Source organism: Bos grunniens, chromosome 2 (assembly GCF_055505025.1).
Source record: "Bos grunniens cultivar Pamir isolate PY7600 chromosome 2, Bosgru_T2T1.0, whole genome shotgun sequence".
In the NCBI taxonomy this organism is placed as follows: domain Eukaryota; kingdom Metazoa; phylum Chordata; class Mammalia; order Artiodactyla; family Bovidae; genus Bos; species Bos grunniens.
The window spans coordinates 3,467,019-3,480,359 of NC_141166.1; the positions used below are offsets into that span (position 1 = coordinate 3,467,019).

The following is a 13,341-nucleotide window of genomic DNA, read 5'->3' on the forward strand; positions in this document are numbered from 1 at the left end:
TGGTGCTAATTTCATTTCCTCCCTAAGTTCCCACCCACCCTCAATACCAGAGGTATCCAAACGAGGCTGTAAATGACTGTATTTCTCCTCAGAGAAGAAACAATGCCCCCACTTCTGAAGAGAATTCCTAGAGTACCTGCCCCGAACACCTCTGAAGCCTCAAAACGTGAACCACCACCGGTCCCAAACCTCAGACGTCTGTGGAAGGCTGTACCTGTGGTGGAGTCCAGGGACTCAATAAACTCCTCGGTGGCATCCCCCAGCAGCCCCCGCATCCGATAAACAATCCTCATGGGCTCTCCCTAAGGGGAGGAGGTTGGAGAAAGACTTGTAAACGGGTCCAGAAAATGCAAAGGACCCGACACCTGGTCTGCTTAATTCAACGAACACTTCAGCAGTGGAGACAACTTCTATTCTTCGCGAGGTCTTAACCACAGAATATAGAATCCAAATGCCCTACAACTCACTTAGGGGAAAGGAAGCTCATTTTATGTAGGGTCTACCATAGGCCCAGAATTGTGTGAAGCACTTTATAGATAGACACTACTTCATTTAGTTTCATTAAATATATATAACAGCCATTAACAACCGTGATTTATTGTCTTACTCTGTGCTAAGCCCCAGAAAAACATCTATTTCTGCTTTATTGACTACGCCAAAGCCTTTGACTGTGTGGATCACAATCAACTGTGGAAAATTCTGAAAGAGATGGGAATACCAGACCACTTGACCTGCCTCTTCAGAAACCTATATGCAGGTCAGGAAGCAACAGTTAGAACTGGACATGGAACAACAGACTGGTTCCAATATAGGAAAAAGTACATCAAGGCTGTATATTGTCACCCTGCTTATTTAACTTCTATGCAGAGTACATCATGAGAAATGCTGGGCTGGAAGAAGCACAAGCTGGAATCAAGATTGCCAGGAGAAATATCAATAACCTCAGATATGCAGACGGCACACCCTAATGGCAGAAAGTGAAGAGGAACTAAAAAGTCTCTTGATGAAAGTGAAAGAGAGTGAAAAAGTTGGCTTAAAGCTCAACATTGAGAAAACGAAGATCATGGCATCTGGTCCCATCACTTCATGGGAAATAGATGGGAAACAGTGGAAACAGTGTCAGACTTTTATATATTTTTTGGCTCCAAAATCACTGCAGATGGTGACTGCAGCCATGAAATTAAAAGACGCTTACTCCTTGCAAGGAAAGTTATAACCAACCTAGATAGCATATTCAAAAGCAGAGACATTACTTTGCCAACAAAGGTCCGTCTAGTCAAGGCTATGGTTTTTCCTGTGGTCATGTATGGATGTGAGAGTTGGACTGTGAAGAAGGCTGAGCGCCAAAGAATTGATGCTTTTGAACTGTGGTGTTGGAGAAGACTCTTGAGAGTCCCCTGGACTGCAAGGAGGTCCAACCAGTCCATTCTGAAGGAGATCAGCCCTGGGATTTCTTTGGAAGGAATGATGCTAAAGCTGAAATTCCAGTACTTTGGCCACCTCATGTGAAGAGTTGACTCATTGGAAACGACTCTGATGCTGGGAGGGATTGGGGATAGGAGGAGAAGGGGACGACAGAGGATGAGATGGCTGGATGGCATCACTGACTCGATGGACGTGAGTCTGAGTGAACTCTGGGAGAGTTGGTGATGGACAGGGAAGCCTGGCGTGCTGCAACTCATGGGGTCGCAAAGAGTCGGACACGACTGAGCGACTGAACTGAACTGAACTGAAGCCCTATGCTAAGGCTTCCCGGGTGGTGCCAGTGGTGAAGAACCCGCCTACCAAAGCAGGAGACATAAAAGACAGGGTTCAATCCCTGGGTCAGGAAGATCCCCTGGAGAAGGGCATGGCAACCCACTCCAGTATTCTTGTCTGGAGAATCCCACGGACATGGGAGTCTGGCAGGCTGCAATCCATAGGTTCACAAAGAACTGGGCATGACTGAAGCAGCTTAGCCAGTAGACACCCACGCAAGCCCTACACTAATTAGGCACTTAATGTTATCCTTTTACACAAGGTTACACAGCTTGTTCAAAGTTATTCAGCTATAAGCCAGGTACTAATTCCAAGCCTGTGCCTCCTTCAGAATTATAAAATCTCTCTGATCAACAGGGACCACTACTCAAAGAATCAGGTCAAAGGAAGTCAATAAGATCAAAACACTTTGACTCAAGTCTGAGAAATCAAAACAAGAAAACATAATACATCCATCTTTGCCTATGGAGATCCTGAGACCTTCATATAACCACACAACAAGGGCTGGATTCATCCAAATCTCAAGCTAAAACCTACAACTTAATAGAATGATTGGAAATAAGTCATGAATTACAAGATTACAGCAACCTTCCTGAACTGAGGGATCATGAGACTTCACTATCCGCCAGGTACTGAGTAGGCACTCCAGCCTATACGCTCTTAGGAATTACCCTCATTTTGGAGGTGAGAAATGGGGGACTGAAGTCACACTCCAGGAAATTAAGGGCGAGCAGGTACCACACTGGTCCACGCTGCCTGCCGCTAAGCCATGCTCAGCCTCAGGAGAGAAAATCTTGGAGGGAAAGAACTTGTCGGGCCAGGTCTCAGAGCATTTCTAGCTGTGGAAGCCCAGTGAGAACTAAGAGAGGGAACAGCCACAGACCATGGACAGAAAGAGAGAGAAACACGTGAAACAGGCCCTGGTCAGCAGCTGAAGAGGTGGGCTATTTATCAGGGAAATAAGGGATAAAGTAAGAAAAGAAACTGATGAAAGCCAGGATAAAAAGCATGCTCCCAACTCTGGACTTCGCCACAAGAAACCCTTGGTGGATGAAGCATTAATATGAGAAACAAATGATCCCCAACTTCTTGCCCCCTGGTTCAAAATGGGAGGCTGCCCATGTGCATTCTTTGAGTCCTATACACCATTTAGGAGCGTGCCCGTAGAAGCTTGGTCTTAACTTTTAGGTGCACCAGGGCCTACACCTGTCGCATTCTGCTTTGAGGCTGACGTGTCACGGTGTGATGCGGCGGATGGAGCAGTCTTCTGTGTATTTACCTGTGCTGCACCAACCCAGTGGGCGGTGGACCAGCAGTACACAATGACCAGGACCCCCAGCACAGTGGGAGAACAGAAGAGAGAAAAGCCAAGTATGTATCAAGTGGAAGGCCCAAGTGTACTGTTAGTACTACCGATTTAGCTTCACAGACTCTACAGAAATATTCAGGACTAAGGACAGGAAAAATTCACTGTACTTCACTGGCACACTAGTTTGCTGTAATTCAATTACATGATTCATTTATTAAATATCCCCCTAAGAGAAGAAAAGAGAAGAAAGAAAAGAAGAGGAGCGAGACAGGAAATAGAGATGAGACTAAGAAAAGAGGCAGGAGTGGGGAAGAGGACCGTCTGACTGTTCCGACAGGACAGACAGAACCGAGGGGCCGGAAGGGCCAACGCGCTGTGCTCCCTTCATTTCCCATTCTCACTCCTTCACAACAACTGCCTTTCGAGTCTCAGTTCCTGGTAAAACAGAAACTATGCTCCTCGACACCACGCTGAAACATGTTCTGAAAGGTGAGCAAGTCCATCGAAAGCTGAGAATCAACCTCGGTGCCCACATGGAAAGGGAACCCAACGGCAGGTGCCCCCCACCACAGGGCTTCCTCACTCTGCTGGCCGCCCGGCTGCGAAGCCAGGCTGCTCACCCCTTCCTGCAGCTCCCTGCCCTTCCCCAGGCAGCGGCCCCAGGAGGAGGGCAAGGCGACGGCTTTTCCCACGCTAACACGACCAGGAAGTTCAGATCCTTCAGTGCTACTACAAGCTGGGCACCTGATCGCTAACAAGTCTGGAAGTCAACCCACACCTCAGGCAAGAAAATAAGCACGTACCTCATTTGTGGTACACCAGACCTTCTTGTAAACCTCAGCCACGGGGAGGTCCAAACTAATGATTTTATTGTTCACTAGAAGCTGAGCGGAAAAGAAGATGAGGCTGTTACTCCAAAGAATCATCACGCAAGCACATTTTACGATCAAAGGGTGCTTTACCGCATATTGTCTATGCATTACAGACCTACTGACTCTCCCTCTCTAAAAAATGCACGTGTGTGAACATCACACAGAATTTTGTGCACAATTTCAGGGGTTCCAAATAGCTTTAACCCAAACCATGGACTCCCAGGTTTAAAAGCCCTGCTGGGTACCTTCTGTTCCAAGTCCATTTCAGCTTAGCACCAAAAAGGGCAGTTTTCTGTTTCACCCAACGTGTTTTTCACCATGTATATGGTAACAGCAGATCCTAGCGTTGTCTGCCAGAAGGTACCAGATACAGGGCCAGAAACCTGCACCAGGGCTAATGGCACCCCACTCCAGTACTCTTGCCTGGAAAGTCCCAAGGACAGAGGAGCCTGGTGGGCTGCGGTCCATGGGGTCGCTAAGAGTCAGACATGACTGAGAGACTTCACTTTTACTTTTCACTTTCATTCACTGGAGAAGGAAATGGCAACCCACTTCAGTGTTCTTGCCTGGAGAATCCCAGGGACAGGGCAGCCTTCTGGGCTGCTGTCTGTGGGGTCGCAAAGAGTCGGACACGACTGCAGCGACTTAGCAGTAGCAGGGAGCTTGATTAACCCGGAATCACTGGAGGCCTCTGCCACAGCAACAAGAACAACGAAAGCCTGTGCCCTGACAAGCTACAGCCATCTGCTTATTACCACATGCTAGGCAGGGGGCAGACCCTGTGGCAGGTGAGGCAGGCAGGCGGGAATCATGGAGCTGCGTTGAAAGATGCCCAGGATGGACCAGCCCCTACGGGACAGGAAGCCTAACCCCGGCAGGGCTGTGCTACACTCATTACCTCCATCCCGCTGTCATCCTCCAGCAGAGCCACCAAGTCACAGTCCTGGCAGATCTTGTTCTTTATGTCCCGCATGAGGGGCCCGATGCCTGGCTCGTTGCTGCTATATGGGTTCCCAGGCATTCTGCCCTGTAAGAAGTCTTCCTGCTGGGGATCCTTCTCCAGGGTCACAAAGAACTCAGTGACTTCATTCTCTTCCTGAAGGACAGAGAGAAGGAAGCAGAGGGATGGCATGAGTACGTGTGCAGAGACTGCTCGCATTCAGACCACACTGCCTTGTTCACGGACACTCAGGGAGACACAGCAGACTCATCCAGCCCCTTATACACTTAAAGACTAAAGGAAGCTCAGAGGTGATTCAAAAACCCCAAATATAACTCGAATAGCCTTAAAGAGCAGGCATCTTCTCTGAAACTCAAGGGTGGGTCAGGAGAAAGCCTAACCAAATAAGCAGATGAGGAGTGCCCCATGAAAGCTGGATCACTGACATGAGGGGAGAGGGGCTCCCCTCCTGCTCGTCCCACGTGACGCTAACCAGTCTGGGGCCAGATGACTCTGTGACTGGTGGCCCTCTGGTCAAGAAAACGGTCTTCTGTGCATCACATGATACTCAGGGGTCTCTCATCGTTAACTGATGAGACTGATGCTCTCCACCCTTCCTCAGTAACAGAAGGGGATCTATGCAGTTCAGGCTACAGATACACCTTCATGCGTGCATGTGTGCACAAAATGCGGGCAGGGAAAAAAGCAAGAGAGTGAAAAGGTCCATCTGCCCGCTCAGGGCTGCTTCTTTCACAGGATCGTGGACTGACAAACACCAGGATTTGGGTAACGGGAGGTGAGACCTGGCTCAAAAGAAAAAGATTGATTTTGACTTTCAATCTAGGAAATGGGACAAGGAAGGGTTTTAGGTTTCTTCCCATCATTAGGAATGGGAAACTCATGAGGTTGCTTCTGCTTTATGTGTGGAGATTCCTAAAACATAGACTGAACGGGCCACCGCTGGGATGATGACCCACGACTACGATGAGTCACCACAGCTTGTGCTCACGGGGTAGATGATGCTGCAGAGCCTCTCGAAGATGAAGACAGGGGTCCGGGAGTCGTCCAGATTGTAGCGCTTGGCTGTCTCAATGCACACGGCCATAAAGGCCTTGGTTTCGGATTCTGTACCTGCCGGAAGTCAATGTGGCCAAGTCAGTCAGGAAGGAGCTGCACACACAGAAGCTGAGATGAGACTCATCACCGGCAGATCCTCTCTGCCTGGTGAGTCTATAATATCCTACGTGGCAACATCAATATTTCAACTGGAAACCTGAAGCTGATGGATTCTTACACGGAGACCTCATTCCATCTGAAGGCCTTCACACCCAAGGCGACACAGAGCACCACACTTGGCTGTGCACATGTCTCCCTCCCTCTGGGAATTATAATCTTGCATCCTCTTGCCCAAAATAGGTACTCAAGAACGTGAAACAGTGATCCTAACTGCACTCTGTCAAAGCAAAAGGAAGCTACAGTTTTCAGTTTCAAAAAAATTAGGTAGACGGTCCTCCAGAAGCCAAACAGATAACTTCAAGCCATACATTCCTGCAAAGGGTCCAGCTGACAAGGTCACAAACCAGCTCAGCATGGCAGCTAAAAATGGCACCAGAAGGACGTCCCCATCTGGCAATAAAGCAGACTACCTCCCCTGACCTACTTTCCACTCCTTTACTTAAAAACGATTTAAAATAGTGGGGAAAAAAGTATCAGTGGACTGCTACACCAGCAAAGAAAGCCAGAGCTCCAAGGTTGGGAAAGCAGGACTCCAGGGGGGGTCAGCAGAGCACTCCGGCGATTTTCTGCCATGAGCTTTGGTTTCCAAAACCTGCCAGGATTTGAGAGCTGGATACAAAGCCCCAAATATCCCAAGAGAGAGAATCTGGCAGGAACCACCACCTGCACACACACACAAATCTGGTACCCCCAAGAGCTACATCCTTGGTATAGGTATGGTGTGTTCAGTCGCGCCTGACTCTCTGTGACCCCACGGAGTATAGCCCTACCAGGCTCCGCTGTCCATGGGATTTTCCAGGCAAGAACACCCCAATCCAGGGCATCTTTTCGAGCCAAGGATGGAACCCGCATCTCCTGCAATGGCAGGCAGATTCTTTACCACTATGCCACCTGGGAAGTCCTCTTTGGTATAAGCATCAATTAAAAACAACTATTCCTTTCCCCCAAGCAAATCAATGAAAGCACACTGTCTCCCCTTAAAATGTAGCACTGAACAGAGGGGAAGAAAAATCTCCTCTGAGCACTCATAACAAGCTGTCCCTCACAGAGGTCTGTGGCTCAAACTACCTAGGAGAGCTGAAAACTCTAAGTTCAGAACTCTGTTGAAGGTGGCCCTGGGATGGCCATGCCCTGAGCTGCTTCACAGAGGCAGCTACAAATCATCTCCAGAAAAACCCATCTTTGACTCAGGTCCCGAAGAGTTTCCACAAAAAAACTCCCAAAACACAAGCTCGCAGTACCAAAAAACAAAAAAACATGAAATGCAAGATTTAAAGCAAAGCACCAAAGGCAAGAGCCAGAACAACAACAGAAGCAGATTAATAGATAGTTTAAGTTTTAGAATTAGCAGATACAGAAATAAGTTTGTTATGTTGAAAGACAATAAAAGGGACAGAAAATGTCTGCAAAAGACTAGAGACGATAAAATCTACATAAAATTGCAAGAATTTGATGGGTATATTAAACAGATAACACAGAGTGAAGAAAAATAAAGGATAGAAGAAATTATCCAAAATCAACATAAAGATACAATGAGACAGACACTACGAAAGAGGGAGGTGGAGACACGGAGGACAGTGAGAGGTGGAGTCCCACAGGGACAAGGAGTCCCTGAATAGAGGCAACTGACACCACAATGGCTGAGAATCTTCTAGAACCAGTGAAGGACACCAGTCTGAGAACTCTTGACCTCTTCCTGCCCTGTGAGCTCAACACAGAAAGTCCAGGACCTTCCTGGTAGTCCAGTGGTTAAGAATCTGACGGACAGGGCAGGGGTCAAGGGTTCAATCCCTGGTCTGGAAGACTCCACATGCCACAGGGCTTAGCCCGTGTGCCCCAACTACTGAAGCCTGTGTGCACTAACAAAGAACCAGCACAGTCAAAAATAAATAAGTAAAATATTTTAAAAAAACAAGTCCAAATTTACTGAGGCCAGATCTGGAATTTTACAACTCTAAGCACCAACAGTCTTGAGAGAAATGTCTTCTCCTTTACTCAAACGTGAGGAGATGTTTGCTGCCCATGATCTGGGTCTAAGGAACCGGGGAACTCAGACCATGCACCTAAGTGGAGCCAGAAGGGACACAGGCCTGTAGGCTGCGGGCCGCTGGCCGGGGCTACCTGTGGTCATGTCCTCCAGCATCTCCAGCAGCATGTCCTGCGTCTCATCGATCAGCTTGGTCCTCTGCACCACCAGCTTCCGCAAGCACAGGTACCCGTTCAGCACGGTACCCACCAAGCGGCTCTTAAAGTGCCTTTTGATGGACTCCACCTCCACAAAGGAGGAAAGCAGGCCTGTGGGGACAGGAGAAAGTTGCACGAGTTCAGAACGAGAAGTAAACAAAGAAGGTCCATGTTTTCAAAAGACGACGAGCAACTCAAAAGCAGGAAACGCCACGTTTGTGCCTGACATGGAGCACGTGCTCCATGACGTGAACTGGTCAACAGACAACAGGTGCTCAAAGACGTAAACCCGTCCTCAGGGGAACGCACACAGAGCTTAAAAAGCGCGGTGTGGTCAGCACGAGAGAGGAGGTCAGCCTCAGCACCCAGGGAGCCAAAGGGCAGCCCCCAAACTATCCCCAGGGTGTCCAACGGAAGGCCCAGGAGGCTCCCTCTACCTGTGAGACTCTTGAGGGCATAGCCCTGCTGCAGATCGGTGCTCAGGGTGGCCTCCTCCAGGGCCAGCAAGCGGGCTATTTCCTAAACAGGAAGACAAGCAAGGTCAGTGTGACGGCACTGCCAGCGACACCGGTCAGCTCCCCCACTGGCCCAGGAATGCTCTCTCACCCTGAACCCTTGCAGAACTCTTTTCTAAGAAGCCAAGGAGAGCTATAAAGACGTTAAGGGACTGCTTAGAAATGGAGGACAGTTTAAATGTCCCCAACAGACTGCTGTACCCTCATGAGGAACACAGTGAAGTCACGGAAGTGCCCCCCGGCAGACTTCAGGAGTACTGCAGGCTCAGTTTCAGAGCGCTGTAATAAAGTGGTCATGGCAATAAAGCGAGCCACACAAATCCATTTTTTCCCATGAATGTAGAACTTATGTCCACACTCTAGTTTAAATCAGTAAGTGTACAGCAGCATTATGTCTAGAAAACAATGTATATACACTTTACTTAAATAACGCTGTTGGAAAAATGGCTTACTTGACACAGGGTTGCCACAACCTTTATTTTTAAAGAAAAGCACAATAAAGCGAGGTATGCCTGCATTTTGAACAAATATTTCTTCCTGGCGCAAAAGACCACCACAAAGTTTATCTAGAGAAAGAGAACAAGGAGAGCGGGGCTCGGCAAAGGGGCTCCCCTAGGCTGGGCCGGGACGACATACCTTGGTGATGAGGTTGCCCACGTAGGGCAGGACTCCTCGGGCTGCCAGGTAGACTTTCCAGTGAGCTGAAGTGATGAGCTTCTGGTAGAGAGCCAGGTACTCGGCAGCACACTCGCCAGCAACACTCAGCTCGTCCAGGTAACTGCCGCAGAGCCGGGCAATGACAGCGAGCCCACACCGCCCCACAGCCCCAACGGCCCCCGGCTCTGCCCCTCTGCGGTCCTCCACTCCCCCTGCCTCGCTGCGGAGGACCAGGGCTGAGAACACCCCAGACCCCCACTTGGGAACTCCTCAGACCTGGGAAAAGCTCAAGAGCACCCAGCAGGTAATGCATTGCCTCACACTGTACACATTTGGACAATAAAGCACCAATACGTGAATGGTGGTTACTGGGGCAGAGAGAGAGTGTTGTGACTGAATCGCTCACAAGGCGAGTTTACCAGAGTCCAGTGGCCAATAACTTTGGAATTAGACTGCCTGGACTGAAACCTTGCCTTCCTGGGGACAAGTTAACTAAGCACTGAAAGCCCAGGTGAACATTAAATGAGATAATGCATGCCAAGTTTTTGTAAGCTCTGTAAGACCTCAAGACATTAGCTGCCGACTCTGTGACCACCACCACTGCTATTATAACCACTGCACGTGGCTGTTCAGCGCTTCCTGGTTTCTGTGGTCTTCCACAAGGAGCGAGGTGGCTACAGCACAGGCGTGCCTCCCGTCGCCCTGGTCTGAGGACTCCCCCGGGAGAGCGGGAGGGCTCCCTGGATGAAGTCCCGCCACCCTGCCCACCCCGCTCTCAGATGGTACCTGGTGAGGAGGTCCAGGACCTGCTGCTTGCGGCTGGGGATGGTGGCCAGCGCCTCCACAATGGTGCAGGCCGCCTGCCGTGCAGCCTGCGTGGCCGGAGTAAAGAGTACCTGCAGGGGGTGGGGAGAAGCGCCTGGCTCAGCGGACAGCCTCTCATCCGGCCCCGCCAGGCACAGTCCACCGCCACCCATCGAGGGGAAATGCTCTGAGCTCCTCACGAGCAAAAGGGTAAAGGAAAAATCACCAGCTAACTCAAGATCCGGCTGCTACAGGTGGGCAAAAAGGCTAAGAGTCCCATCTTCATGGAGCTTTTCTCCAACAAGTACTTTGGAGGACATACAGAACCAGGAAAAAAGCCAGGCGGGTGTTCTCCTTAGCAAAGACGTCTATGATTCTATTTTGGAGACAGCTACCTTGGACAGCAAGATCAAACCAGTCAATCCTAAAGGAAACTAACCCTAAATATTCAGAGAAAGGACTGATACTGAAGCTCCAATACTTTGGCCACCTGATGTGAAGAGCTGACTCACTGGAAAAGACCCTGATGCTGGGAGGGATTGGGGGCAGGAGGAGAAGGGGACGACAGAAGATGAGATGGTTGGATGGCATCACCGACTCAATGCACACGGGTTTGAGCAAACTCTGGGAGATAGGGAAGGACAGGGAGGCCTGGCGTGCTGCAGTCCACGGTGTCCCAAAGAGTTGGACACAACTTAGCAACTGAACAGTAACGACAGGCTGAGCACTTATGTTAAATGTAGACCAAGTGCTCACGTTATAACCAACGGACAAATGAATTCTCTAAAATATCATTGCTCTAATCTTTAAAAGCATTAGCTGGAAAAAGGAAAAGGACAGAAGACATGAAAGGTGGACGGTAAAAGCAGTGCAGGCGCAGAGGCTCCGTCCTGCTCAGTGGTCAGGGAGGAGAGCAGAGAGCACGAGCTTGATCAAAGGGCAGAAGGAGTTCTGATGTGGCCCACCCACCACGCGGGCGGCTGCAACCAAGAGCCTCCACCTATTAGAAAGGAAGCAAGATTAACAAAGAGAAAGCAGAGGAGACATGCAGTGAGGATCGGAAACGCCCCGCCTGGGACCTGGGGCCAGCGCGGCCAGAGGAGCCCAGGAGACGACCGGCCACTCACTTGCCGCAGCCAGTTGTTGTGGCCCAGCTTGAGGTCCAGTGGGGAGGTCCGTTTCCCCCGCCGACTCAGGAACTGCTTCCACCGCCACACGTACTTCTCGGTCAAGTAGAGGTGGCGGAGCTCCGCCTTGCTGGGAGACTTCCCGTTGCCATCGACCCCTGGCAGGCAGAGGGGTGCAGGGAGAGGTAAGGGGGAGACGGTGGGGCAGTCAGCCGGGGCAGGGAGGGCCCGCTTCTCAAGTCCCGAAAGACACACACACACCTCGGATGGGAAGACACTTCTTCCAGGCGTCATAGGATGCCTTGGGGTCCCTCTTGAGCCAGAGCTGGGCCTGGGCGTGGATCTCGTTGCAGTATGGCCTCACGGTGGTGAGGGCCTCGACAGGGACATCCTGCAGGAGGAAGGCGGACAGGTGAGCGGGCCCGGGCACGCCCGAGCTGCCGCTGCAGCACAGTGGGGCTGCCCCGGGGACGAGCGCACAGGCAAGGCCGGAAGGCCAACGCTCACATCTCCTACGCCCCGGCGCACAGGCAAGGCCGGAAGGCCAGCGCTCACATCTCCTACGCCCCGTCTGCGCTCCTTTCAAGACCGGAAGGCCAGCGTTCACATCTCCTACGCCCCGTCTGCGCTCCTTTCAAGCATTCGATTCAACTCAGCAGGAGCAGCACCACGCTGAGCTGAGGGTCACTGGCGCTGCCTGCGCAGGATGAGGTGTGACTGGCTTCCTACAGACACTCCTACAGCTACATACACTAATTCCTATCCCAAGGCTGATCTGTAGTTTCCCCAAACATAAATCTTCAAGGGGTCACTAAACAGCCTCTAAAATTTACAGAACCATTACTAATCCCAAGTGGCCTGCATAGGGGAGCCCCCAGTAGGATTCTAAACCAGCAGTTCTCAAACTTTGCAGCCACAGGACCCCATTACACTCTTGAAAATTACTGACTCCAAAGAGTTCTTGTGTATGATGTAGCTCTATCCATCGATACGGATCTATTAAAAATTAAAGTTTAGCAATTCCTAAAATATTAACTCACTTACAAATAAAAACAAATACATTATCTGTCAACCTAAACAGCATTTTTTATTTCCCAAAACAAAAATAAACTAGACAAAGGAGCTATACTGCTATACATTTTTTAAATTGTTTAATGGCTACCTTAATAAGACAGCTAGATTCTTATACTGCTTCTAAGTTCAAACTGCTGCAATACGTTGTTTTGTTGAAGCACTCAGATAGTTGGAAAGAAAAAATATTTTAATAGCTTTTTCAATTAATCGTGGATTTTACATTAATACTAAACCAAAATTCAACGGATTACAGGTTCTTAAAGATTGGTTGTAATGTGGAATCCGAAACCAATCAAAAAACATTTCTTATTCCACTGCACTAAAATTCATCTTTTACTCACACATGAACATGCACTGGTCAGCTGGAAAATACTGGTTCACGCACAGACCCCATTCCTCTTTAAGTGACAGGCTCGTTTTGTTCACTTTTCAAGAAAATCTGCCAAACACCTGATTCTGAAGAACCACAATTGGCTCACTAGCCCTCCTTTCAAGCACAGATGAGGCTCCGTGAAAACAGCAGCTGGTTCAGCCGTCCCCAGCGCTTCCCCCGGCGGCCTCCGCCCTGCGGTGCGCCTCCCTCCCGCACTGTCTTCCCGAACAGTGAGACGACTGATTTACTAAACTCCTCTGCAGGGCTTCACCCGGGACGCTCCTGGGTGAAGCTGCAAGTGAGGGGCGTGGCTCGTGGTGCGGAGGCCCGGTCGGTCTCGCATCACTGACTGTGTGCCATCTGCACAAGTGGCACAAAGAAGAAAAGGGCAGATCGTGGCCCAGGTGATTACAGAAATGACGTCGGCCTCGCAGATATCCCAGTCGTCCTGGGAACACCCACAGATCTCAGGGTAATTACGGAAATAACGTC

General features: G+C 49.9%; 1 protein-coding gene across 6 annotated transcripts in view; it reads right to left on the reverse strand.

Moving 5' to 3' along the window:
* Positions 1 to 13,341, reverse strand: part of UBR4 (ubiquitin protein ligase E3 component n-recognin 4) — a 136,884-nt gene that overhangs the window by 20,935 nt on the left and 102,608 nt on the right. For all 6 annotated transcript variants that reach the window (XM_086325315.1, XM_086325310.1, XM_086325277.1 and 3 more), the window contains 10 exons: positions 11,664 to 11,793; positions 11,403 to 11,560; positions 10,258 to 10,367; positions 9,451 to 9,592; positions 8,737 to 8,818; positions 8,237 to 8,410; positions 5,889 to 6,010; positions 4,838 to 5,035; positions 3,871 to 3,951; positions 215 to 302 (listed from right to left, as the gene is read on the reverse strand). In XM_086325315.1, the coding sequence (XP_086181441.1) occupies positions 215 to 302; positions 3,871 to 3,951; positions 4,838 to 5,035; positions 5,889 to 6,010; positions 8,237 to 8,410; positions 8,737 to 8,818; positions 9,451 to 9,592; positions 10,258 to 10,367; positions 11,403 to 11,560; positions 11,664 to 11,793 (1,285 nt within the window). The remainder of the gene's footprint in view (positions 1 to 214; positions 303 to 3,870; positions 3,952 to 4,837; positions 5,036 to 5,888; positions 6,011 to 8,236; positions 8,411 to 8,736; positions 8,819 to 9,450; positions 9,593 to 10,257; positions 10,368 to 11,402; positions 11,561 to 11,663; positions 11,794 to 13,341) is intronic.